Raw genomic sequence first — 26031 nt, 5'->3', positions numbered from 1 at the left:
TCTCCTATTGTGACATTTTCGAGATGTTCTTTCATCTGCTCTCCTACTCTTTGCCAGTCACAATCCCCGCAGACAAGGACAGCCCCACCGGCAGTTTAACAACATCCCATTTGTTAGAGCCTGGCTAAGCATGCAGTAAGTGCCATTATTCTTTAAAAGTTTTCCCAAACAGATTTTTATTTTTTCATTTTGCTGGAGAATGTGTAGTGTTCCCCCCACGATTATGCAAATATGTTGCAAAATATTCCAGACACTGGGGGACTTGAGAAATTTAGTCTCAAATTTAACCCATCTGGCTTGTTTGCTCCAGAGGATATCAACCCCTTTTAAAATGGCAAATCCTATTAACAGAACATGTGAGGCCGGCTCCGAAACAGAGAGCGATCGTAGTGAAAAGCGACTGTACAACGCTCATTGCTGCTTGGAGGTAGTTGATTGTGGCTTTTTGTTTGAGTTTTTTGACGTTTCTGTCGTTGTTGGTATAATTTCGTCCTGTTAGCTCCCTGTTAGCATTGGGCCACCCAGGGCTTTTTTGTTTTGTTTTCTTCCGGTTTAAGCTTGTTGGCTGTCCACCATGTGTTGTTCGGACGGGTAGTCTTGCGATAGCAACGGTTTTGTCTTGTTCCTTGTTTTATTCATTCCCGCCCAGCTTTGCGTTTGTCACCATAGCCGTTTCCCCCTTTCGTTGTTGTTTTCCGGTTAGCCTTGCTGGTCACTGCGTGTTTTTGGGTCGTCCAGCCTCTCATCTTTCCTCTGAGGCTGTGTCCGTCTTTTGTTGATCAGTCCTGCTTAGCCCACTGAAGGCGGGACTACGTGTTTTATTTGGACCTTTTTTGACTGCATACACGTTGTTGTACTATTACTGCACCCACCTGCAACACAACGCCTGGGCTATCTGCACAAAACTACCAAAACTTCGCTTAAAACACTTCAACCTCTTCAACTAATAGACATGTAAAACAATATGGCGACTGGCCTGCTAGTGTGCAGGTGTTTCTCTAATGACATCACATCTCAGGTTACAAAACGTGTTGCTTTCAAAGTGCATCATCTCGTAAAGAATTTGGGATACCTTTAAAGAATATTCATGTAAATGTTTTTTAAGCTTCAACTTGATTTCTTTCACATGCAAATTTTGCAACTTTAATCTTTTTTTGCTTTGTTGTCAGTCCAAGGCCTCCCATGCCACTCTTCCTGCAGCTGAGTGACGAGCAGGCTGCTTTAATCATCCAGTCCTTCTGGAGGGGCTACAAGGTACTCCAAATAGGAGAACAACACACATAAGGTACCCTGAAAGTGCTGAGGTGCACACTGCAGCTTTTGCCAGTCTATAATGGGAGGTCAGTAAGTGGAAAGAGGCTGAGGTACTTTGGAAAAAAACAACTAACATGGTGATAAGGGAGAAGTTTCAAAGAGCTAGGATTGGAACCCAGAACAGCATAGCACTAGTCCACAACCACCGGTCCGCAGATTGCTACCGGTCTGTGGGTCGTTTGGTACGATATCACACAGAAAGGAAAAAAATGCTATTTTTGTATGACATACTTCTTTTTAATACAAAATAAACCCTCAAAGTTTAGTCATACATGAGGAGTTACGGTAGTAATTATTGTCCATTCATCCATCCATTATCTGCACTGCTTATCGCGGGGGTGCTGGAGCCCATCCCAGCTATCCTCGGCCAGTGGGCAGGGGACACTCTGAACTGGTTGCCAGCCAGTCGCAGGGCACATAGAGACAGACAACCATTCACTCGCTCATTCACACCTAGGGACAATTCGGACCGGCCAATTAACCTGACATGCATGTTTTTGGAATGTGGGAAGAAACGGAGTGCCCGGAGGAAACCCACACAAGCACGGGGAGAACATACAAACTCCACACAGGGGGTTCAATCTCATGACCTCAGAACTGTGCCGCACACGCGCTAACCACTGCGCCGCCGGATGTAGATGACGTGAGAAAAAAAAGCTTTATATGTATCTGGTCATCATGATATTTTACTCTTGTACTATGTTGTTGAATAAGTTGGGCCATGATTACAGTAAAATAATTTTTTGACTTCGTAAACTGTCAACACAATATCGAAATAAGATTTACAGTGTATTCCTTCAAAGTCTGATTTATCATCAGATATACCACAAAGATTTTTTTCCTTCTTGTGCTTTATTGCGTTTATATCTTTCAAGAGGGTGCCATGACAGAAAATTGTGATATGAGATAAAACTCAAAGCCTTTTTCCTATTGTCATCTACATCAGGGGTCTCAAGCTCATTTTAACTCGGGGGCCACACGATAGGACAAACATTCTTCCAGGGGCCGGACTAGTAGATTTGAGAGAAAGAGAGAAAGGGAAAGTGAGAGAGAGAGAGAGAAAGAGAGAGAGAGAAAGAGAGAGAGAGAGAGAGAGAGAGAGAGCGAAAAGCCAGAATGTGAGAAAGAGAGAGAAAAGTGAGAGAGAGAGAGAGAGAGAGAGAGAAAAAAAGTAAGAGAGAGAGAGAGAGAGAGCAAAAAGCCAGAATGAGAGAAAGAGAGAGAGAGAGAGAGAGAGAGAGAGAGAAAAGCCAGAATGAGAGAAAGAGAGAGAAAAGAGAGAGAGAGAAAAAATCCAAGAGAGAGAGAAAAAAGCAAGAGAGAGAGACAGAGAGAGAGAGAGAGCGAGTGAAAGAGAGAGAGAGAGTACGAGCGAGAGAGAAAGAAATACAACTACATCGTCTTCGTACGAGGCACCTGGCATTGGCAACATCAAGTGGACATATTTCAACCTGCAGCTTGTTTTTCTCTTGCGCTTTCCTCAACATTGTCTCGCAGGCCAGATGCAATCCCTTAGTGGCCTGATCCGGCCCACGGGCCGCCTGTTTGACACCCCTGGTCTTCATCAATGGTGGTCTAGTGACTGCACAGTACATTTAAGCTTATTTTATTATCGATGTTGTTATCGTCATTATTATTGATGTTATTCCTGAGTTATTAGTGAGAATATTCTCAGAGACTGGTTTGTGGTACAGAAAAGGTGGGGAACCACTGCAACAGACAGTCCAGTTGGCTACCAATGTGAAAAGCGTGGTACATACATATATTTAGCATCAGCTTGCTTCCATTATTCGTTGTTTTCGGCTTTGGTTCCCTCCTGCAGAGATGTTGTGCTTAACAAAAAAAGAAGTCTGGTGCAAAATTATTATTACAATCGAATTTAAAAAGCATACAATTCCCTTTGACGCACTAAAATATGTGAAGCTTTCAGTTTTTCATCTTTTAGTAGCTTCTTTCATTGCTGTTGATATTATTCCAATTCAGACTCCTTCAATTGAGGCCAATTTGCAACAGGTAGCGGTAAAGAGTCACCTATCTACTACAATTTTTAATGCTCTTGGGGCGTACTGCATTCACTTGGAACATATAAAAAATAGATTTTCAAGGGGACATTGTGTATTATTTATTGCGTCCTAGTGGTTGAAAATTTTGATCCATTAAACAAAAAACATGATTGATTTGAATAGGAAGCAAAATACATGAACCATTATGTAAACTTGCATTTCCGTAAACACTCATAGGTTGATACATTTATATCTATTTTCCATAACTTAAGGCTCACCCCTAGGGGGAACTGGCATGATTGTTTGCCATCTTGCTACAAATAGTTTTCTGAAGTAAACCTCTAGCCACCTGGAGCGCATTTGCAATACATCACTTTGTATTTATGGAGCATGTTTTATCTATCTAACTAATCCTATCAAGTAGATCTGGGATTTCCCTCTCAGGTGACTGCTGAAAGGAAAACGTGACCCACTCAAGATGAGTCCTAAACCCATATTGAAGTTAAACACGAATTTACTGTGTGTTATAGCCATGTTTATTTACAAGCTCTCAATAGAATGAATGTGTAATCTGTTGCTCTCAAGTAGGAGAAACAATATTTCATAAAAACTGGATTCCAGTCAAGGCTGCGCTTTAGAAATTGGTTGGACGGTTAAAGTTAGATAATTGGTTGGTTGTGGTTAAGGTTGGAGTAAGGTGCTACAATAATCATGGATGTCCTCACAATAACCTAAGTTAGGACTATTTGGGGGTTTATCGAGTGTGTCTGCTACATAATGCCTCTGCAACAAGCATGTGACCAATTGTGAGTGGAATAGATTTTTCAGTTCACAAATCTGTCTCATGCCCACAGGAGTGATAAGTGTGTGATCGAATGTCTGAACAAACCTCTGTTTTGATTGACACTTGCATGGAGGTATTACCGGTAATTAGAAGTGTTTAGAAGCCTATGCTTAACTAAGGGGCCAAAGGATTAGAATAGTGACATGCTCAGTCCAATAACAACCCTAACCTTTGATTACTTTTGTGCAGCAAAGCATGTTCGTTGAAAAGTGCCGTAGGTCCGTGCATTCCATTCGACAAGGCCACAGGGAGGCAGTATACTACATTCATGTACAGTAAACATAAATACAAGAATACCAACTTGTCACACATTCTACACAATAAGCCACTGTAATATTTAGCATAGCTCCTCCCAGTTTAATGCAGAAGTGTCCTTGGGCATGACACTGAACCCCTAATTCCCCGATAAGCAGGTAGGCCCCGTGCATCGTTGACGCCGCTATCGGTGTGTGATTGTGTACGTGAATAGGTAAGTGTGATATACATTGTAAAGCAGTTTGGGAAGTCTTCAGTAACTTGAAAAGTGCTACATAAATGCAGTCCAAGGGTAGGTCTGGGTTTTTACAAGAGTGGCCATTTGGAGACAACCAGTATTCAACACTCAAATATTTGCAAATTTGTGTTTTACTTCAGCCATTCTTTTACACAGTCTGAAGGAGTTGTAAACGTTGGAATTCTCTTTTCAGAAGTCAATCAATGATGTGCACACTTGTGCATAAAGTAGTCCATAAAAATTAGTCAGTAGTGACCTTACACACACTTATTTCCACTACCGTATTTTCCGCACTATAAGGCGCACCGGGTTATGGGGCGCACCCCGAAAAAATAGTTTTTGGTCCTATTTTTGACATACATAAGACGCACCGGATTATAAGGCGCTACAATGGGAACGTGGACAAAACAGTCAGATAGTTCAGTCCAACTTCTTACCCCCTTAACATTCCGAAAGCTTGCAAAGACGCAAATACGTGTCGAGAACACATGCGGATGCGGTGTCCGTACGATGTCACTCAAATGCATCGTTCCATCATTCCGAAGGTTAAAGTCTTGGGATTCAAGAAATGCTAACCATTCCTTAGTATCTATTTTCTTTTTCGCTCGCAACTTTACTGTGCATATAACAATAAACACTTGAAATGGAGTTGAATTTAAAAATAGACACTCCATTCCATCCATTATCTGCATCGCTTATCACAGAAACATCGAGTTCAGTCTGAAACAAGATACAGGGACAATATAAAACCCGGAGTAGCTCACCGAAGTCGTTGTGTTCATAATAATGTGCAGGCAATGTCCTCTTATATCCGTGAGGGTAGTAAATCCAGGAGAATACAATATTTACAAATACAGAATAGAAAAAAATGCTTTCTCTATGCCGTCAGCCACATGCTATACACATTCATCTTTTTCGGCCAATTGCAGGCTTTGTTTCGCCGTTCAAGCCAATGGCAGCCTGTAAATGATAAAAAGGATCCGCCCCTTGACCTCCGAATAACTTTAGCCAATAGTGATCGATTCAAATGATGATTGACACATTGGTTAGCCAATGAAACGCCGGTAAATAAATCCCAGCATCCACCGCGTACTACTTGGCGTTCGGGGGAAAATCTAGTCGGCGGCTGCAAGTTAGTTGGAAAACTTTGCAATTTTAAAATTGATCCATAAATAAGGCGCACTGTATTATAAGGCGCATGGTCAGCTTTTGAAAAAAATAAAGGCTTTTAGGTGCGCCTTATAGTGCGGAAAATACGGTAATTTGAATATGATAGGGACATTACATTGGTGAACCAATGTATAAATCATCATTTGAATCGGTCACTATCGGCTAAAGCTGATCGGAGGTAAAGAAGGTGGGTCCTTTTTAGCATTTACAGTCACAGTAGTTAGTACGTTCACTAACATGCGAAAGGATGGAAGCCTATGTTGGCTTGGAGAGGGATGGCCGCCACCAGGCTGTACTTGCCTAAGACACACCACTGGAAATGGTGCCCTATGATCCTAGTGGTGAAGGGATCCAACCAAACAACCAATAGGCCAATGCGGTTTGTGGACCGTAAAAGAAAGCCTGCATTTGTCTGAAAAAGATGTGAATACCAATTAGGTCGCGAACGGGCGATACAAAATAATTTTACTCGTCTGTTTATTTGTAAACAGGAATTATGGAGCTAAACAAGGAACATCCATCAATGCAGAGTTTCTTTGTTGGCATGATCATTTGTTTTGGAGTAAATATTTTATACGGTTGCATTCACTACACTCTCGCGGATGTAAGTAGTCCATGCTTGCGTACTATCATCGAATGTGATGGCTGCAAGACGACGTCTTTGGTGAGCTACCCCGACTTTATAGTTTTCGGGTATCTTGTTTCAAACCGATCGTGATTTTTCTGTGATGAGTTCATTTTTAAATGGTATCTTGAATCCCAACAAGTCAAGCTTTCCAATGATATGTGGCATGATGTATTTCAGTGACTGGTGACACCGCACTGACACATATTTGCTTCTCAACAGTCCGTCGGCCGCTTTTAAGAGGGTTAAATGCGCATTCTCAATTTTAAAATCAAACAAAAAATGATTTGATCCAATTTATATCGATTTGTTATCCTAAACAGCATATAACATGTTAAAATATATGAGTTCCTAATTTAGTCAGTGAATTGCACATGTCTCACTGCACGTAGGGTGTCCTCCAGTTTTGCGTGATCGGCAATGAAAAGCTTTATTTGGCATATGCTAATCCCATATTGATTACCGAAGAAGAAGCAACTGGTGGCTGTTTATTGGATCAACATCTAACTATTACTTTAGTGCCTTTATACAGTGATGTACAGACGGGGGAGACACTTGAGGCTGAGCCTCTCCTATCATCATGGAAATATAAATATAAATCTATTCAATCATTATATTTATTCAGTGTAAAAGTTGTTTCCTGTTTAAAGTCACCATTTTTTGTACTTTTTGAAAATGCAGAAATGTAACATTATATTTTAAATACTACTAATACAATTACTATGTAACATATTACTGTGCTGAGTGTCTGGAGATGCAGAGTGAAGCTTGTAATACTCTTGCCTCATGACAGAGGGCGATAGTGAGACCAAATATTCTGATTTGGCAAACACCTCAGCCCTAAACAAAAGAATTAGAGACAGCATTATCAAGCTAGCAGCAAGCCAATCCATCAAGTATATTTGTTCTCTTGCATGTACTTTTTTCCAAAATGGAGGATTACTGTGAGAAATAATGCTGCCCATAAACCCGTCTTTGCCATTTGGCGCTATGAGTTTACATTGGGCTCACAGAAAACAAAGGTGTATCATTTTTAGGAAATTAATTGTTTTATGTTAACTTTGAGTGTATGTGTGTGTAAACTAAAAGCGTCATCCAATACTAGCATCTCCCAAATCTCACAATTAACTATGACATATTAGTTGTCCTCTGAGAAGAACAACTAGCATGTTTGTTGTTCACAAGTAACTTGTTTATATAATATGCCTTATGTTAGCAATATAGGAGATAAAGACGTGCACACCAGAAGGAAGGGCACAAAATCTGTTGAAATAAACCAAAAAATAAATAAATAAAAAGAGTTATTATTGAATCTAAAATCCTTTGTCATGGACAACGTTTTACTTGGCCTGCATTCAATCACATGCTTGTGTGCAGGTTTACTTGTGCTCTCTGCTGGCGTAGCCATCATTTAAAATGCCAAGAAGGCCATTTTTCAAAGGGAAAAATGCAAATGATTTCACGTTGCAGGCAGTCTGCTATTTTAAACTGCAAATATTCTTGACAGAATAATAGTTTTGTATGGTTATCTATTCTAGTCATTCAAATTTTCTGCTCTTGTCAGCCCTTCACCGCCCAAAGCTCCCTCGTGCTCGAATACACACACTGCCTCTCCTTTGCTCTCCCGGCTGTTATATAACCTGCGTGACGCATCGTTGACTGCAGTGTAAAACAGAAATAGAGAAAAAATTCAGTGTGTTGTCGTCGGCTTTTCTGCATCAAAACATTGCGCAGATGAATGGAAAAAAAGCTGACACTTAATGCGATTGTCTGTTGTCCCTGCTCCTGTCAAGCAAGTGCTGGGGGGGGGGGTCTCAGCGTATTGCGTAATCGTCTTTACACTTTGCTCACTAATCCATTCATCCATGCATGCCACTGACTGCAATGCGCACGTACACACAAGCACATGCACGCATATTCACACACACGCTCGGCTGATGGTAAAAGGTATTCCTAAATGTTTAAACATTTATAATGTGAGGAAATAGTACATGCCTTTTGCATAAAATCTATATATTTATATATATATATATATATATATATATATATATATATATATATATATATATATATATATATATATATATATATATATATATATATATTATCAGTATATTCAAGTCAAGTTAAGTTACATTTATTTGTTTAACCTTTGAACACAAAATGTCCCAAAGGACTGCAGAGGGCACAATTACACCATACCAATTATTTTCTGAGATAATGCATTTTGAAGCATGTCTTTTTTTTGTCATCCTGAGCTGTGATGTCATCAGAGGAACACCAGCACGTGTATCAAGCCTGTCGCCATATTGTTTCACGTGTTAAGTAGCCGAATGGCAACGTTTTGGTAGTTTATGAGTAGAAAATGTAGGTGGATGAAATAATGGTACAGGAAAGGCCGTACAGCCAAAAAGGGGATAATTGGCAAAAATAGCTCGGCTACACGGGGCTCATCAACGAAAGGCAACCGCAGCCTCGGTGGAAGATCGCGAGGCTGGCTGACAAAAAAAAAACAAAAAACACTGAGAACAGCCAGGCTAACTGGGAACCAATAAGAAAAAAACGGCAACAGCCACTGCCACAACTGCAAACCCAGCCGGAAATCAGCTAAACAAGGAACACGGAAAAACCTGAGCCAAAGCAGTCAGGCTAACAGGGAACCAACAACGAAAAGTGGCAACGGCTACCCTGATAAACACAAAGCCGGCTGGATATAAACCAAAATACACAGAAAAACCACTGCTAACACTAGGCTAGCTGACCCAAAAAACACACAATGGGTAGCTGACGACCACCTATCGGATGCAAACAAAACATGAAAGCTTTCGGCAGCCTCAACGCTAACGTGTAGCTAGCCGAACAAAGTACACCACAGTGACAAACAAAAATCCAAAATAGCATACCTCCAAGCAAAATTCCGTGGTATGCAATCACTGTTCACTACGATGGCTGTCTGTTTTAGAGCTGCCTCACACGATGAGTTAAGCGGATTAGCCACTAGCGTTATGTTTCTTCAATGAGATCACAGCTCTAGATGAAACAAGCGAGATGGGTCAACTTTAAACAAAGTTTCTCAAGTCCCCAAGCACGTGGAATATTTTGCGACATATTTGCATAATTCTCGGGAGGAACACTTCATGTTCTGTGCCGAATTGAAAAAAAAATCAGTTGGGGAATACCTTCCCAGGATCAGTGTGGGACAGGCAGCGGAGAGTATGAGTTGTCACTGTCTGATAAACAGGCTTCACATTTATCCACCCAGTGTGATTCAAATCCACTGTGCACAGTTCGCGCTCCATTGCGTCTACATTACAACCAATGTTGTCATGACAACTTTCAAACAATCTGCTTCTTTCCAAGAGTTTTTAACCAGCGTATTGTCTGCATACCGAAAACATGCAGGCAGGGGAGAGAGAAAATGGAAGAGAAAGTCGTCAGCAACGAAATTATGTAAAACCTTTAATAATTCAAAGGATTAGGGAAAAAGCATTTCGAGTTTAGTTTTCAGCTTGCTGAAGCGTTTTATACGGGCAAGCGAGTCACATCGATGAAAAAACGAATTTGAAGTGGGTTGGCGTTCTGTCAGCAAGCCCAAAAACATTCAGGGTTGTTGAGCTTGTTTGTGTGTGAAATCAAACATAAATAAACAAGTTGCTTGGCACAATAAGCGAATGCTGGCTTGCTTGCCAAAGCACAAGTAAGGAATACTTATTCTTAAATATGTGTGTTATTAACCACTGACCGAAATAATTGAGTTCATTAAAAAAAACATCAAAACTCCTGTGGCTGCTGTTGAACACTCTCCCTCAAAGAACAATAGTATGCAATATATATTGTAGCTGTCAAGCAAAAAGGAATTTCCGTTTTGACTTACGTTGTGAAATATTCATAAATATTTCATATGTTTTTTTTCAATCATTTCAAATTTTGTACAACGTATAGCAATTTTTGCATTGCTGGAAAAACACAATATACTGCTAGGTATCATAACACTACATTTACTGCTAGTGGTTAAATAACTATTAAAGATGCTTAAATAATTTTTAGTGTCGTTTGTTTGGTAAACACAATAAACATTTGTTCCCAAATTAACTGAATTTCTATTCAATTTTCTTGCTGTGAGTAAATAGGTGCAGTGTTGTAAGGTTTAGGACTGCTTAATAAGGAGAATTGTATTCATTAATAAGGGGAGCAATACCTTAGGGCTGAAAGGTGTGAGAAGTAGGATAGAATGGCAAAAAAATGGTCTTAAAATGTAAGGGGAAAAAAACCATCCCCTTACAATATATGCAAAACAGTAAAAAACGTGTTGTTTACATGGCAGCAACGATAGGTAAGAGGACAATGTAGAGATCTATATTGATGCAGCATATCAAAGCTAGCTACGAAGTTCCGAAGGAATTACTGTGATGTTTTTAGAACTCTTAATTTGAACATGAGTGCATTTATTTTAAAGTAAACAATAAAATGAGAATTATTTTAACATTTTTTTTTGAAGTGAAAACAATAAGTGATTTGGGTGTTTTAGAAGTATATCACCGTACAAATGTTATCACAAAAATGAGTGCCAGTTCTGACCCATGACTTTATTGTTTGACACATACGTTCATGCAAGTATCCTCCTCTGAAATCCAGGAAAGATAGTAGAAGTAATTGACGGAATAAATGTCAAAATACACGGGAAATAAAAAAGACACATTACATTTATGTCAAATATTTAGGTACAGTATTATTATTAGTAGTATTATGATTTATTTATATATAGCATGTATTTGTAGGTCTAATTCTAGTTCGACATATGGCAGGATCGCTCCTCCATATTTTTTATGTTATTAGCTATAAACATCTTAAATGATTAAAATTTAGCATATTCTTATGCGAAATGTTTAAACCTAAGCTTAAAACACACTTCTATTCTATAGCAAATGAATAACCTATATTTTATGTTGACAATATCTGTGTATTATCTGTTATTGCAACATCCATTGCAGCCTGGTCATCCTGGAAGGGGGATTACCTGACGTGTGGCCTTTCTCAAGGTTTCTTCATTTTCCTCATGTTGAGGTTTTTGAGTTTTTCCTTGCCCTCATGTAGGTTTTAGATCAGGGGATGGTGTAATAAGAGTCTTTAGTTTGCAATAGTCTTTGATCTGTGCAGCCCTTTGATACTCTTTGTGATTAAGGGCTGTACAAATAAACATGACTTGACTTGACTTAACATCCCTTCTATTTTGTTTTTTTTGTCATTCTGATGGACTAAAGTCCACTTTAGTTAACTGGGTTGTCCAAGTGCAGTTGTGTGCTATTTATTGTCAAAAAAGTGGGCCAGCGTGAGCAATGATCGGGCTTGACGTAAGGGCAAAAAGAGCTGAGAGTGGCACATACATACACGTACCCCGCCGGTCACCCAGTTTGCAGAAGTAGGTCTGCGTTTCCGGCTGAATGAGCCGCTTGTCGCCATACATGAAAGCTTTGAATAGTAGGCCGGCTTGAAGCCGCATTTGTGCAGGAAATTTAGCAAATATGCACACGGACCCCTGTAGACTAAGAAACTCGCTTGGTTGTGCAATGAAATTGAGTTAAAAGGATGATAGTGACTGCTAAAAAAGTGTTTACCCACCCTTAACCAAATAAACAAAAACCTTTTACTGCATATCATGGTTTAATTTTTTTTTCATCATGAATTACCCTATGAGACCAAAAACCTAATGTAAAATCAATCATATGTAGATTTGTAACTTGTATATAAAGGGACACGGTGTAATATTTGACCACTAGATGTCGCTGTATTGTGTAATGCAGCTGTCTACAACAGGGTGCCCTCTTAGGACAGCTGAGGTGCCCACGTAGATGTTCTGAAGATAGCTCACCAGTGCTGGGTCATTGTGATTTTCTAGTACAGTAAAATGATTTTTTTTGTGTGGTTGAGTCTATTCAAGCCTACAGTTAATAATTAACCTGGTAATAACATAGTAACAACGTAGTAATTAGTAAGATAATTCATTAATTTTGAAATGCATACCAAACCGGCCCTTTGCGCTAATAAGTAAAAAACATAACAAAACAGCTCTTAGCTTGAAAAAAGTTGGAGACCCCCGGTGTAATGCTACTGAAAATGAGTTCTGCAAATTCCAAGAATACATACTACTACCAAACTGCACACTTTGTTTTTTCTAATTCTATACCCAGCCTATTACAAGGTTTTTTGTGATAGCAGCAAGATGGCAGACAATATGTCAGCTCAGTCTAGTTTAGGTTCATGTTATAAAAATAATTGCCCTTAATTTGACCTTATAAGTATTTTCAAAAATGATAGTTTGTGGATTTTTCTGTAAAAATGAATATAGCTTTATTTACTGAATAAAATATGTTTTTTTTTTACCACTAAGAAGCATTAAATAGTGCACACTGTCCCTTTTAAAACCAAACACAACGAATAATAGTGAAAAGATCACATATTGAATTACAATCCCAATATTTTGTAACCAGAACAGGATCAGGAACCAATTGCGTGACGTTCTCACACAAGGCTTTATTTTATTGGAAATTGGGAGTCATGTAGGTTAGGCAGCCGGCCTGGCGTGGAAAGACACGAAGCCAGAGACCGATGAGATTGATTCCAATTGTCCGAGTTGATACTGGACGGATGGGGTCGATACCAGACGGGACGGGACAGACAAGATAGATAACGGATCAGGATATCGAAAATAAACTTGAGAAACTAGACGGGAACAAAACATGGAGAAAATAACAACAGGACAAAAACAGACGGAAACAAAACTGGAACCTGAATTTAAACAGGACAAAAATAAACAATACCGGACTGGAAATATCAACAGGAAAACAGAACCGAGTCAGAACCCACGTCTTGTGGGGCAGAAGTTCATTTGACGGGCAGCCAGTCTCTCAACGAGCCGCAGCTGGCGCCACACGGGCGCGGCCTATTGGGCGCCATGGTAACCATGACGTATTGAGAATATTGCTAAATAATATAGTTTATTTATCTGAAGTATTCATTTATTTTATTTTACTATTAAAACAGGATAACATATCTTAAAATAAAGAAATGTATGAGCTTAGCTTAAAATGAGCGACATTTTCTGCCATTGGGTGTGTATTTATTTTTTTGCAGTGTACAGCACCAATGTGGACGCAACTCTGGCCAGCTTTGCCCACTTTTGACAGTTCCTTCGACAAAAGTCCATTCCTTAATGTTGTCAGGCCAGTTCTTTTTCAGTCTTCCTCTCCTTCTGCCCCCTTGGACTGTGCCCTGAAGAATCATCTTGGTCAGTCCTGATGATCTTGTGACACTGAAGTTTCCATCTGCGCACAGCCGACAACAGTTCTTTGTAGGTTCCAATGTGCCCTCTGATGGTGTTGCACACTGTTTTGTTTTTCACATGGGCTAATAGCTGATGCCTAGAAGTTGACTGTAGCATCGCATCTCCATAGCCTTGATATTCTTTTCCAGTTTTGCTGTAAAGAGACCATGTTTCGCAAGCGGAGGGGAAGATGGAAGTAACCAGTGCTTGCATGTGTCTGATCTTTGATTACACTTCTTTGTTGTTGTCCCTCCAGATTCTTGAAATCCACTAAAAAACATGACAGAGGTTTCTCTGGTGTTGTTCTCTGTTCAAAATCTGTTCTGTGATGGTCTTTTCCTCCACGAATCCTGCCTGTTCTTTGGTTAGGATGTTTTCAGCCTGTGGTTTCAGTCTCTTCAGTAGGACTATTAGCATTACCTTAGCATAACTCGCATGCCTCATCAGATTGATAGTTCTGGAGTTGAACCATGGTTGTAGGCTTCCTATCCAAGCTGATTACAAGGCCTTTTATTTGTATCATGGCAGCGTGAGTTAGCGAAAAGTTAGCTAACTGCTGCCGGGTGAAGGTGTTGCTTGGAAGCACATTCACACGACCACAGATTTCAATGCTGTACAAGGCCGCTTTGCGCCAAACGAAAGGCATCGCTACAACAGTCCACTGTGTCACTTCACGGGTTTTGGAAATGTAATGCGTACGATGCACTTAATCCGTATAATTTTCACTGTGTGCTTGTGTTGTTGTTGTTTTTAATCTGCATCATTTTGTGACAAATAACTCTTACCTCCAAAGGTTCATTGTAGTTTATTCTGTGACACTCGTCCCATTTGAAATAATGTTAACTCGTTTGTTCCAGATTTAGAGTCTAGAAATTAATTAACTATGCAGGCCATTTTTAATTAAAATTTCAACATTCCCAACAGTTAGCCTCTATTTATAGACTTAAAGAGACAGGAATGGTGATCTTATGCCGAGTCACAATGGAGAGCATGTTTGCATATGGAAGCACAAGTGTGGTAATCTTGGAGCATTGCAGCAGACAGAAGAAACTTACAGAGAGTCATCAACACAGGCCAGAAAATCATCAGCTGCTCTCTGCCAAGTCTGGGGGACAATTACTGTTGGTGATACTGGAGCAGAGGCAACAACATTTTTCAGGAGTCCTCTTATTCCAGCCACCACCTCTTGCTGCCCTTCCTTAAAATAATAGTCCCTAACCTTTTCTGTACCACAGGTCGGTTAAACGCCTGATAATATTTTACCGTCCACGGCTCACGAATCCCTTATCCCCTGAGTCATCAGGGCACCACTGAGGATGCAACTTTGGAGAGCTTTTCCCACGTTTGACTGTTCCTGTCCTGAGTTTGTGTTGTGGCAAAGATGGCACCAGTCCATTCCTTGATTGTGTCAGTAATTAATGATTATAATAATAAAAACAATAATAATGATTACTTCTATAACATCAATGACAAAATGATGATAATAATATTAATAATAATAATAATATAATTATAATGATAATAAAAATAATAAGAATAGTGAATCTACTATGTTTTCATTTGCTATTTTTGGGGGTCCTACCAACATCGCACCAACATTACATGACATGAGCGAAGCTAAGCCAACTCACTGCAACACATGTTTGACGCGATTAATTTTTTGTTAGATATTATGTTTTGGAATGTGGAATGTGAAATGTGCGATGTCAATGATTTTACTTGTGTTGCATGTAGGTCAGGGCCCAGCCCCATGTGCAGGAGCTACGCCAGTGGCAGAAGAACTTGAGGGTAACCCGTGACATTACCAAGGCCGTCAGGGAATTCTGGGCTCAGGTTGAGAAGCGAGGTAAGAGGAAACATATTGAAATGCGCATCGTTGCTTATGTTTAGTGTGACGGAAAAGCTTTGTACCAGCTAGAATAGAGTAGAATTATCTTTATTGTCGTCAATAAAAACGTAGTAAACATTGTTAGCTGGCTAGACTGTGTGCAAGTGCAAATGTAGTCTTCTGCATGCTGTGCAGTCGTAGATTGGAATTCTTCAAAGCCAAAAAGATGAGGATACATGTAGCAGGGACTTTGAAAATGAGGGCAGGGATGAAGAGAATGCAAGCAAGGAGGGGAAAGCTGTCAAGAGAAGAGCTAATGACTGCAGGGCTTAGTATGTGTGCAAGTGAGAGGGAACGAGGATTGGGGATGGTACGTACAGTACAAGGATGAAAAAACAGCAAAGGAAGAATAAAGAGGAATTATTTCAGCTCTTTGTGCAAGCAACCTTCAGATTAAACAACCAAAAATCACGGAGGCGGTGTAAAAATACATTTGGTGCATGAAATTAACAAATATTTTGTTGGATTTGGTTAAGGCAGAGTCATAGATCTGTAGATGTTTGTGGTGTACATTCTGATCATTACAATGTTAATAATGTTTAATGAAGTCCATGACTGAGCAGCACCACCAAGAGTCATGGGTTTCGGTGACGGAAGGTGGAATTATTCAGGCATGGCTAGCAAATGTTGTCTCTACACTGAATATCAAGGCTATGAGCCACTTTGATTGGGCAGGAGTTGCCTGGGTTCCCTCACAAAACGTTATGCACTAATGGAAACACTTATATCCCCAATCCCCAATATCCCCAAAATAAATGAAAAATCAACCTATGTGTGCATAGGTTGACAGTTTTTGAGGTAGACTGGGTGAGAACTGGTACCCAAACATTATTTGTCAGTCCTATTTGGATCCAGTTTGGTTATTTATGACACTATTGATCCTTAAGAAAAATGAATTTGGGTTCATTTTTTTCTTTTGATTTATTCATGCATCAGCTATCCACCCATTTATCCAATTGTCCATCTGTTCATCCATCCATCCGTCCATCCATCCGTCCATCCATCCATCCATCCATCCATCCATCCATCCATCCATCCATCCATCCATCCATCCGATAGCTTCTTATCCATTGCATACCACATAACAAGCATCTACCATCTGAGATAACTCATAGCCTCTTGGCCTTCACCTTGCTCTGTTCTTTGTGATCGTAAGCAAAACAAGGCAAAAGGAAAAGCAGCTTGTCTTCCAAGTGGACAAACATTGACCCCCACGGTTTGACTGTAAACGCTCCCGCTTTCAGCTCAGCCACATTCCTTACCACAGCATAGCTGCTGATCTGACATTCTATCTGACCGTCAGCTGCCCTCCTCCCTCCTCTATTTCCAAAGGACAATCACTAATGGATCAGCTTGTGATTCAAATCAGTTCAATTGTGTTTAAGTCTGTTGCCAGATTCAAAAAAGAGGATGAAAGTGAATTATTTGAAAATCCCCCATAGTCTGCACCTCCTCCTTTTCCCGACAACACGCTCACTCTCCAAGGTGATCCTGCAACAGCTGCCATTTCACATTTCGCTGGTATGATGTGCATGGCAGTCAGGCGAAAAAACAATAAGCTCCATGAGAGACCCAGGCAGGCGCACACACTGCTACTTTTGGGGCATGAGGTGAAGGAACAGAGGGCAGGTTCTACTCTTGGTATCATTCTTGGCATAATGGATACATGATGCCAGCCAGAAGTGCCTGGAGACACATAGTGTATAAAGCCTTATTTGGGCCATGGATCGAACATGGGTTAGTAAAACTTTTTGTTTTTTTTTGTCCAAAATTTTTGCAGAGGAACCAGGCCAGAGGAAAATATTGATTGATAAATTTGATTATAAATATTAGCCGATACAGTGTCTGGAACCGATAAATGTTATAAAATTGGTTTTGAAACTGTGAAAATGAAAGCAAAATGATATAATATGTCCCTTTTAAACACAAAAGGTAAAATGTGTTGAAAACTGGGCAGCACGGCGCCGCTAACCACTGCAGCACAGTTCTGAGGTCATGAGATCGAACCTGTGTGGCGTTTGCATGTTCTCCCCATGCTTGCGTGGGTTTCCTCCAGGCACTCCGGTTTCCTCCCACATTCCAAAAACATGCATGTTAAGTTAATTGCCCGGTCCAAATTGTCCCTAGGTGTGAATTAGCGAGCGAATTGTCTGTCCCTGTGTGCCCTGTGACTGGCTGGCAACCAGTTTTAGGGTGTCCCCTGCCTACTGCCTGAAGATAACTGGGATGGGTTCCAGCACCCCCGCAACCCTACTGAGGATAAGCGGTGCAGATAATGGACGGTTGGTTTTGAAAACTCAAAACTGAATTTAATTAAATTGTCTTTATTGTCATTGATATTAAAGTTGCGAAACATTGTATGCAACAATATTAGACATGGCACTCCTGGGTAAACATGTAATGGAGACTTTAAAGAGAGAAATAAAAATCAAAGACAGTAAGGACAAATAGGCAAAATATTTATAAAGCAGTGCTTAGAGACTGGCCTTAGTTATAACAATTATTCAATGGTTTCTCTTTTGTAAAATGGTGCATCGATACAGAAGTGCAAGAAAACATTGTGAAATAACTCTTAGCAGTAGCAACAACAACAAGAATCCAAATAGGTTGCAAGATGTATAAAGTCACAATTTTGCACACTTGTTTAGGGTGGTGATGGACTTGGGAAAAAAACTGTCTTAGTCTGTCCTTGTTTAGGAGATCTGGGCGCTAACAGAGGGCAACAGGGCAAGGAGGTGGTGGCTAGGGTGAGAAGAGTCCTTTAAAAGGCCAAGGAAGGGTTTTGTTTCAGTCTTTTGCTCAACATTTGACATTTAAACGATATAAATACATTTTAAAGATATTTAAGTCATTTGCATGTTGGTCTTGAGCAGCACATTGAATATGCAACAAAAATGATTTTTTAAAAAAGGTGTTTCTTTATAAGGAAGGGAACTCTTGGGACAAGAATGACACCAAGGTCAGTGATGCGACACAGTGAATTCGTTGCTCAACAATTTAGGACAATATATTAATGAGCTTGCTAAAGCCCACCTATGGGGACTAGGTTTGATTGTCATCAAATAATAAGTACTTGTTTAAAACTCATTTGAAGCTGAATGCATCGCAGCCGGTAATTACCATCATGATCTCTCTGTCATCTCTCCAATCTTGTTGCTGCACTGTCCATTTTTTTATTTTCTCTCATCTATTTTTGTGGCAAATATGGGCACGGCAACAAAAGGCATAACATAGTATCAGCACATTTTTAACATGATATTTTCACTATTTCCATTCAGCAGGCTGGATTTGAAAGCTTAACCGGTCGTAGTTTGCCCATGTTTGATATAGAAAAACATGTTACCTAGTGACCTTTATCTTATCTTGGTCTTTAATTAGTCTTCGCTAAGATTCAATGGAGATTTACAATTGTACACAAGGTTAACCAGACATAACTTTTACTGTCTACAGTGGGCACAACCATGTCTGAAACCAACGAAAGCACAGAATCGGACAGTTCCGACCTGAGCCTCACAGTGCTCTCTCCCACCCCGTTGAGCATGTCTTTCATCACACCCCTCATCACCCCGGACGAAGGCGAACAGCTCATGCCCAGTGTGCCCAGCATGCCCAGCATGGATGAACAGGAAAACACTGAATCCGTGTCCATTCCCTCAGAGCCATCGTCGCCAAGTTGAAGGACGCATGTGAGCTTTGTAGTTTAATAACCAAGACTTAATAAAAATTGGATATTTTTCAAATGGTAACCTGTTAATTTTCTCTTTCTCGACACCGGTGTTGGGCATGTTACTGAAAAACTATAATTAGTTACAGTTATTAGTTACTTCATCTAAAAAGTAATTCTGTACCCCCTTGGGTACTGACACCCAATAGGACTGCGTTACTTTGAAAACAACTATCTAGTTACAAATTACTTTATACACCCACGTAGCCTAGATGGTAAGGCGCCCGCTTTGAGACTGGGAGGTCGGTGGTTCGCGCCCCGGCCGAGTCATTCCTAAGACTTAAAAAGTGGTCGGCGGCGCCCTCTGTTGGCTGCGGCTGCATCGGCTCGCTACAACGGGTCAGGTGCAATCGACATTTCGTTCTGTGTACATTGTTACACAGAATGACAATACAAGGAAATTATTATTATTATTATTATATAAGCCTGAATCGCATATAAGCTGACCCCCTAAAACAGCTTTAATATAGCCACATACTAAAAATAATAATAATACTCCAACCTGTGGAATTAGTGTACACATTTAATATTTCTTGGCTTGCACCATCTTAAGAGTTTGCAAACGAACACGTAGCTGATATACCCCATATCCATAACCACTCAAAGATCTCCATTTTTTGGTACTGTCCAATGTTTTGATCCACTGTTTGCACGTTTGTCTCTCGGTGCAATTCCCAGCAATATATCCTCTTGAGTAGACATTGTAATTGTCTATGTTACACTTTCATGCTGCTTCCAGGTTGCCTGTTTCTTCAATGGCCTTTGTCACCTCTAGTTTAAAGTCACTAGTATAGGGCATGTTCTTTTTTTTCTCCAGGCATGGTGTATCGCAAAGATAATTTTACAAGTAATATTACAATTCAGCACACTTTTACTATCAATTCTATGTCCGTGTGCATAGTCTACCCAGTTGACCTATGGCTAAGCCTCGCCCTTAAACATAATGAACCAATAACATTGCGCGTAGCAAACTCGATAGACTCAGACAAGCTCTGCTGGCATGGCTATTCAATTGCATTGCTATTCATCAGTTTTCGTTGTTGTTTTTTGTGTGTTTCTTCTTACATTTTAAAGTTTAAAATGGTCAAACGGTGTGCATGGGGTACATGCAAATCTGATACGAGGTAACCTGAGAGGCTGGGTAATGGGGGGTATTTTTAACCGATTTAGCCACGTCTAGACAAGTGTCTCCTTTGGATAAAGTTATGTTTCGACCACAGCACCTACTCGAAGCAGATAAAGTTAATAAAGATGTCTGCTTCTGTTCTAAGGTAAGTCAACATAATATTTTAGGCAACATATTCTCACTTTGCTGAGTAGAAATATAAAGTTTTTTATAACATTAACAGCTCCAACGTTAGCTCTTGGCTGCTTCAAACAACATGTTTGTTTACTGGGAGTTTAGTGGCCTGTTATATGCTAGTTTTTGTAGGTTGGTAGTCATACGTGATTGTTAGCTCTCACTGGATTTCATCCAAAAATCGGAATTCAGCATTAAGCTCTGCAGTGTGAACTTTGCCTAAATGTTTACTTTTGGAGCCTAGCTTCTTTAACTTACCTGCAGCTAACTAAAATAACAAATGTTGGCAGTGTTATGCTAAATAATTTAACATAAATACTCTAGCACCAAACTAACGGAGAGGCGCTCCTGGTACACAACCAAATACAGACGCTCCCCTACTTACGAACTTTCGACTTACGCAAAACATTTTTTTGGGGATGTCGAAAATGATCTAGACATTGCTGTAAGCTAGACTTTGTACTGTGTGGACCTTTTTCTGAGTAGAGGACAGTACTGTAGTGCTTCTTTCTGCCGTGTGGCGCTGTAAGAGGTCACCCAGCATCCACACAGAAGAAGAAATCCGGCTTCTACTTCCTGGTTCGTGTGTAATCATAACGTGTACTGTATCGCTAGCGTGCTAAGAACTTTGACATTTTTGTTTAATATCTCGTGCCTCCTTTCAATATGGTTGTGTAAAGATAGATAGATAGATAGATAGATAGATAGATAGATAGATAGATAGATAGATAGATAGATAGATAGATAGATAGATAGATAGATAGATAGATAGATAGATAGATAGATAGATAGATAGATAGATAGATAGATAGATAGATAGATAGATAGATAGATACTTTATTCATCCCCGTGGGGAAATTCAGAAAGTGTAAGACAGAGGCAATCCGCTTCTTTTGAAATGAAGGTGGAACAAGAAAGCTTGATGCGTTTGAGAAAGTGATCGGAACGCTTTTTTCGGCCACTTTTTACCACGGAGGAGGACCTCTTGAAGTGCAAGTCTCAAAAGTAAGTAAAACCTCACTTTATTCATATTTATAGAGCATATTATTTTATTAAATGTTGGTTTGTTAGTACAAAACAATACACATTACTTATACAAACCTTAAACATACTTATATAAACCATAAACATACAAAATGTAGCACTGAAGCAACTTACGAAAAATTCAACTTACGAACGATCGTCCGGAAGCTAACTCGTTCGTATGTCAGGGAGTGTCTGTGTGCATATGCTGACCCCCTGATTTCATTATTTGGATTTATAGCTCTAAATTTGGCTTATATTCGAGTATATACGGTAGTGTCAATATCTCCATGAGGAGAATCTCAGTATGCTTGTACTCTGCTTGAGCCAGCGCCAACTGTTTCAGCTGTGCCTTGTTGATAAACATAAACACGCCCACACCATTGAGCGCGTGGCCGGTGGAACAAGCGTGTATGTGACAATGCGAGTTACTCAGTCAAGTCAAGTAATTTTTATTGGTATAGCCCTTAATCACAAATAGTCTCAAACGGCTTCACAGGTTATTACACAGACTATTTTTTTCAGACTATTATTACATCATCCCCTGATCTGGAACCAACATGACGGCAAGGAAAAACTCAAAAACCTCAACATGAGGAAAATGAAGAAACCTTGAGAAGGGACCGCACATGTGGCATCCCCCTTTCAGGATTACCAGACAGCAAAGGATGTTGCAATCACAAATACTACAGATATATTGTCCAAGAAAAGTATAGGTTATTCAAATGCTATAGAGTAGAAGTGTGTTTTAAGCTTAGATTTAAAAATTTCCACTGAGGTTGCAGAACTGATCTCAGGAGGAAGAGCATTCCACAGCACCGGTGCCCGGATGGAGAACGCTCTCGAACCAGTGGAACACTTCTTGGCTCTTGGGATCACCAGAAAACCGGCGCTCTCAGAACGAAGGCTTCGGACCGGAACATAGGGGGAAATCAGATCCGAAAGATATTCAGGAATTCTGAAGTCAGAAGACACTGTATTTCAAGAACTCGTTACAGAGTAAAGTGAAAGGTTCTTTTGTAACGCGTTAGTCCCAACGCTGATGCTGACAGTGTCCAGAATGGTAGTTCCTCTCCACATTTTTCAAAGATCAAGGATGTCATCAAGGGGGCCTTCACAATGGCGTGAAGATGACAAAGTATGTTTCAAGGCATGTCTTTAAAGTGCATTCAATATTTTTGAAATAGAAAGAAAACCAAGCAGAATAGCAAATTGTGCAAAGAGGTCCTGAAATAAGTAAGTAAAATTATTATGTTAAAATCCAATCTAAGTAAGTGGTGTCAAAAATGTAGATGTAAAAATAGGTAAAATGTTGGAAAAGGTTGCACTAACAACTAAATGTACGGCTGTAGCTAGTCGTGACGCCCACCAGGCAGTTTAAAAGCTGGTAAGATATCAAATCTAGCTACAACACATTGCTCATAAGGCAACATATAATCTTTGATCCGCCATCAACATAATGCTGAATATGACATTAAAGACAAGTAGATGTGTTTATGTGAACCTACAAAATACAACTGAATGCGGTTACAATGGCACTGAATACGAGGGTGTGTAATTTCTCCTGCATGATATTCTGATGTTCCTCCTACCATATATTCTCACATCTAAACCATATTTACAACTATAAAATACCTCTTTTGGTCACTCAATTCCTGTCTTTAATTTCCATCTCACACCATATGTCACTTGTCGTGATTACCCTCCAATAACACCTCTCCCCTTTCACTGTTTAAACACTCCATTTGCTTGGCTCGGTGCTAGTTCATTGCCTATCTTATCACGTGGGAAGCCTTTCTGTCAAAGTCTTGTTGTTATAGCAGTATTCCAAACCCTTGCGCGCCCCTCTGGATCACGAGTACCGCCTGCTGAATTCTTGGACTGCCACTCTTAATGCTGGCTGGATTACCGGCCCCTCGCCTGCCTCTTGGACAACAACTTCTGCTTCTGGTGTTGTAGATACTGTTGCTTAAATGCCTGACTCCCTGTGTGCTGAATCCTGTTCAAAATAAAGACCACTGTACTTATCTGTTTCTGCATTGTGCTTCTGTGACAAAGGAAAACTTATTGGACACTACCCACAAATAGAGAAGAAAATCGTCAAGTGGTTTTAAATCAAAATGGATATGGAGTGTCTCGGACGAGTTAGTTTGCAGGCTCTTAAAATTGCACAAGCTAAGAACTATGTAGGGTTGAGTGCTCCCACATATTGGTGTACATGTTTCCTTCTATTTATTTTATTATTTGACTATTTTGAAGCAGTTATAAGGAGTCAGCTTTTTATGAGTACAGTCATTTTTAACTACATAGTTAATTTTGGAGTAACGCACTAGTCTGGGGTGTCAGTAATGTGGGGGGCAACGCAATTACTTTGTAAATGAAGTAACTAGTAACTATTTAGTTACTTTTTCATAGAAATTTCAAAATCCATCCATCCATTATCTGCACAGGCTATTCTCAGTAGGGTTGCGGGGTGCTGGAGCCCATACCAGCTATCTTCGGGCAGGGGGGAAGGGGACACAGAAACAGAGACACTGGCACATTCACACCTAGGGACAATTTGGACAGGCCAATTAACCTGACATGCATGTTGGAATGTGGGAGGAAACCGGAGTGCCTGGAGGAAACCCAAGCAAACACCGGGAGAACATGCAAGCCCCGCACAGGAGGATGGTAGCTGGGTTTAATCCAATGACTTCAGAACTGCAGTGGATGCGCTAACCACTCGTCCACTTTGCCCTCCACGCGCCCAACACTTCTGATTGATTTCATTGATTTATTGGGGGTGGATTTAACATTTCAACTTCATTTTGCTAACTGTTTGTGTTAACCCAATCAATGTTACCACATAAAACTTCCTACCCTGTAGGTGTCCCTTGTTGCAGCACTGAGTAGCGATTTTAAGTTGTGGCAAGCCCGGCGATGATAAACGACTGCCGCTCTCCACCGGGCCGAGCGGAAACGATTGGCTCGTGTATCTTTCTTTGTGGGCGCAGAATAGTAGACAGCTGCTTCACTTAGTGGGCGGCGTGATGAAATGAGCCATTTCATTTGAGGGGACATGAGATGGAGCTCGCAATCCAGCCTGGACTGAAACTGTATCACAGCGTTCTTTTGGCAGAGGCCGCACATTACAATCCCGGCCTCTGAGAGGTCTCACTCGAAAATATGGACTCTATGCAATTACTTTTCTTGGTAACGACTACTGTAACACGTGATTGATAACATTTTTTAACTCAACCATCGTTACAACATGGAGTGTTACTCCGCTACTTTCAAAAGCAGATCATAAATCATGTCTACTGCAATTTGACAGGAGCTCCTTCGTTCAGTTCTCCCTCCACCAGCAACACCACTCTGATTACAACAAATAAATAAGGCTGGAAAGTTTATATCTGTCGACAACATTAAAAGTAAACACTTAATAATAGAAATAGAAGTAGACTTTACACGGTTACGGTGCCGCTATCTCAAACACAGAGTATGCGACAATTAAATTTCTCCAAAGTGATATTCTGATATTCTTCCTACCGTATCACTGCATTTACATCTCCAAAATAAAATACTAAAATCAGGGGGGCATTTCATATGTGCACATTTGGTTTTGTGTCAACAGTAACAAATAGATGGCAGAAAGTTGGCAGGGGACGTTTCTTATTCAGAAACAACATTAATGGAGGAAATTTGAGCAAAAAATTATGGTAAGAGTGCTGAATTGTAGTCGTTTTATTTGTAATATTATTTATGCACGACACTTTGCCTGGAGTAAAAAATAAAAATTCTTGGACATTACCCAGAAATCAAGGAGGAAATGTTTGAGTGGTTTGATGACAAAAGAAGGAATAGATATGGAGTGTCTCAACTATTCTTAACTAAGATTGAAGATATCAAAAGCCAAGAAATATGGAGGGTTCACTGCTTTCACACGATGGTGTAGAGGTTTCCGTCTATTTATTTCATTATGGGTAGAGTAGCCAAAAGTTTTACTCAAGTAAAAGTAAAAGCAGTCATCCAAATACATACTTGGGTAAGAGTAAAAAAAGTTCTTGGTGAAAAAAATACTCAAGTACGGAATAACTGTGGCAACGTCATATTTATTGATTTTTTAAAACAACCAATCAGATGGTTAAATGATCAAAGTCCATCCAATCAACCAATAAATACATTTATTTAAAAGTGGATTAAAATATCATCATAAATTGAAATGATTTAATAAACAATGAAATAAAAATAATATCAATCAAATAAATCAATTAAGGACATGTAGCATCATGCAGCACATTTAAAGCCCCAATACTTATCTTAACAGGCTCTGCAAGCAGAACA

At 39.9% G+C, this 26031-nt stretch overlaps 1 protein-coding gene across 2 annotated transcripts in view; it reads left to right on the top strand.

The window, feature by feature from the left end:
- Positions 1 to 19404, top strand: part of iqck (IQ motif containing K) — a 28557-nt gene extending 9153 nt beyond the window's left edge. The window contains exons 6-9 of one of the 2 annotated variants that reach the window (XM_088342215.1): positions 58 to 135; positions 1170 to 1254; positions 15505 to 15616; positions 19109 to 19404. In XM_088342215.1, coding sequence (XP_088198341.1) covers positions 58 to 135; positions 1170 to 1254; positions 15505 to 15616; positions 19109 to 19335 — 502 coding nt within the window. In that variant the 3' untranslated portion in view covers positions 19336 to 19404. Of the gene's footprint in view, positions 1 to 57; positions 136 to 1169; positions 1255 to 15504; positions 15617 to 15793; positions 15915 to 19108 lie in introns of those variants that run through there. The other variant, XM_088342224.1, reaches the window with a different exon arrangement.
- The last annotated feature ends 6627 nt before the right edge of the window (positions 19405 to 26031 follow it).

Source organism: Urocampus carinirostris, chromosome 1 (assembly GCF_059441175.1).
Source record: "Urocampus carinirostris isolate Australia breed hairy pipefish chromosome 1, RoL_Ucar_1.0, whole genome shotgun sequence".
NCBI classification, from domain to species: Eukaryota; Metazoa; Chordata; class Actinopteri; order Syngnathiformes; family Syngnathidae; genus Urocampus; species Urocampus carinirostris.
This window is presented reverse-complemented; position numbering and strand designations above follow the sequence as displayed.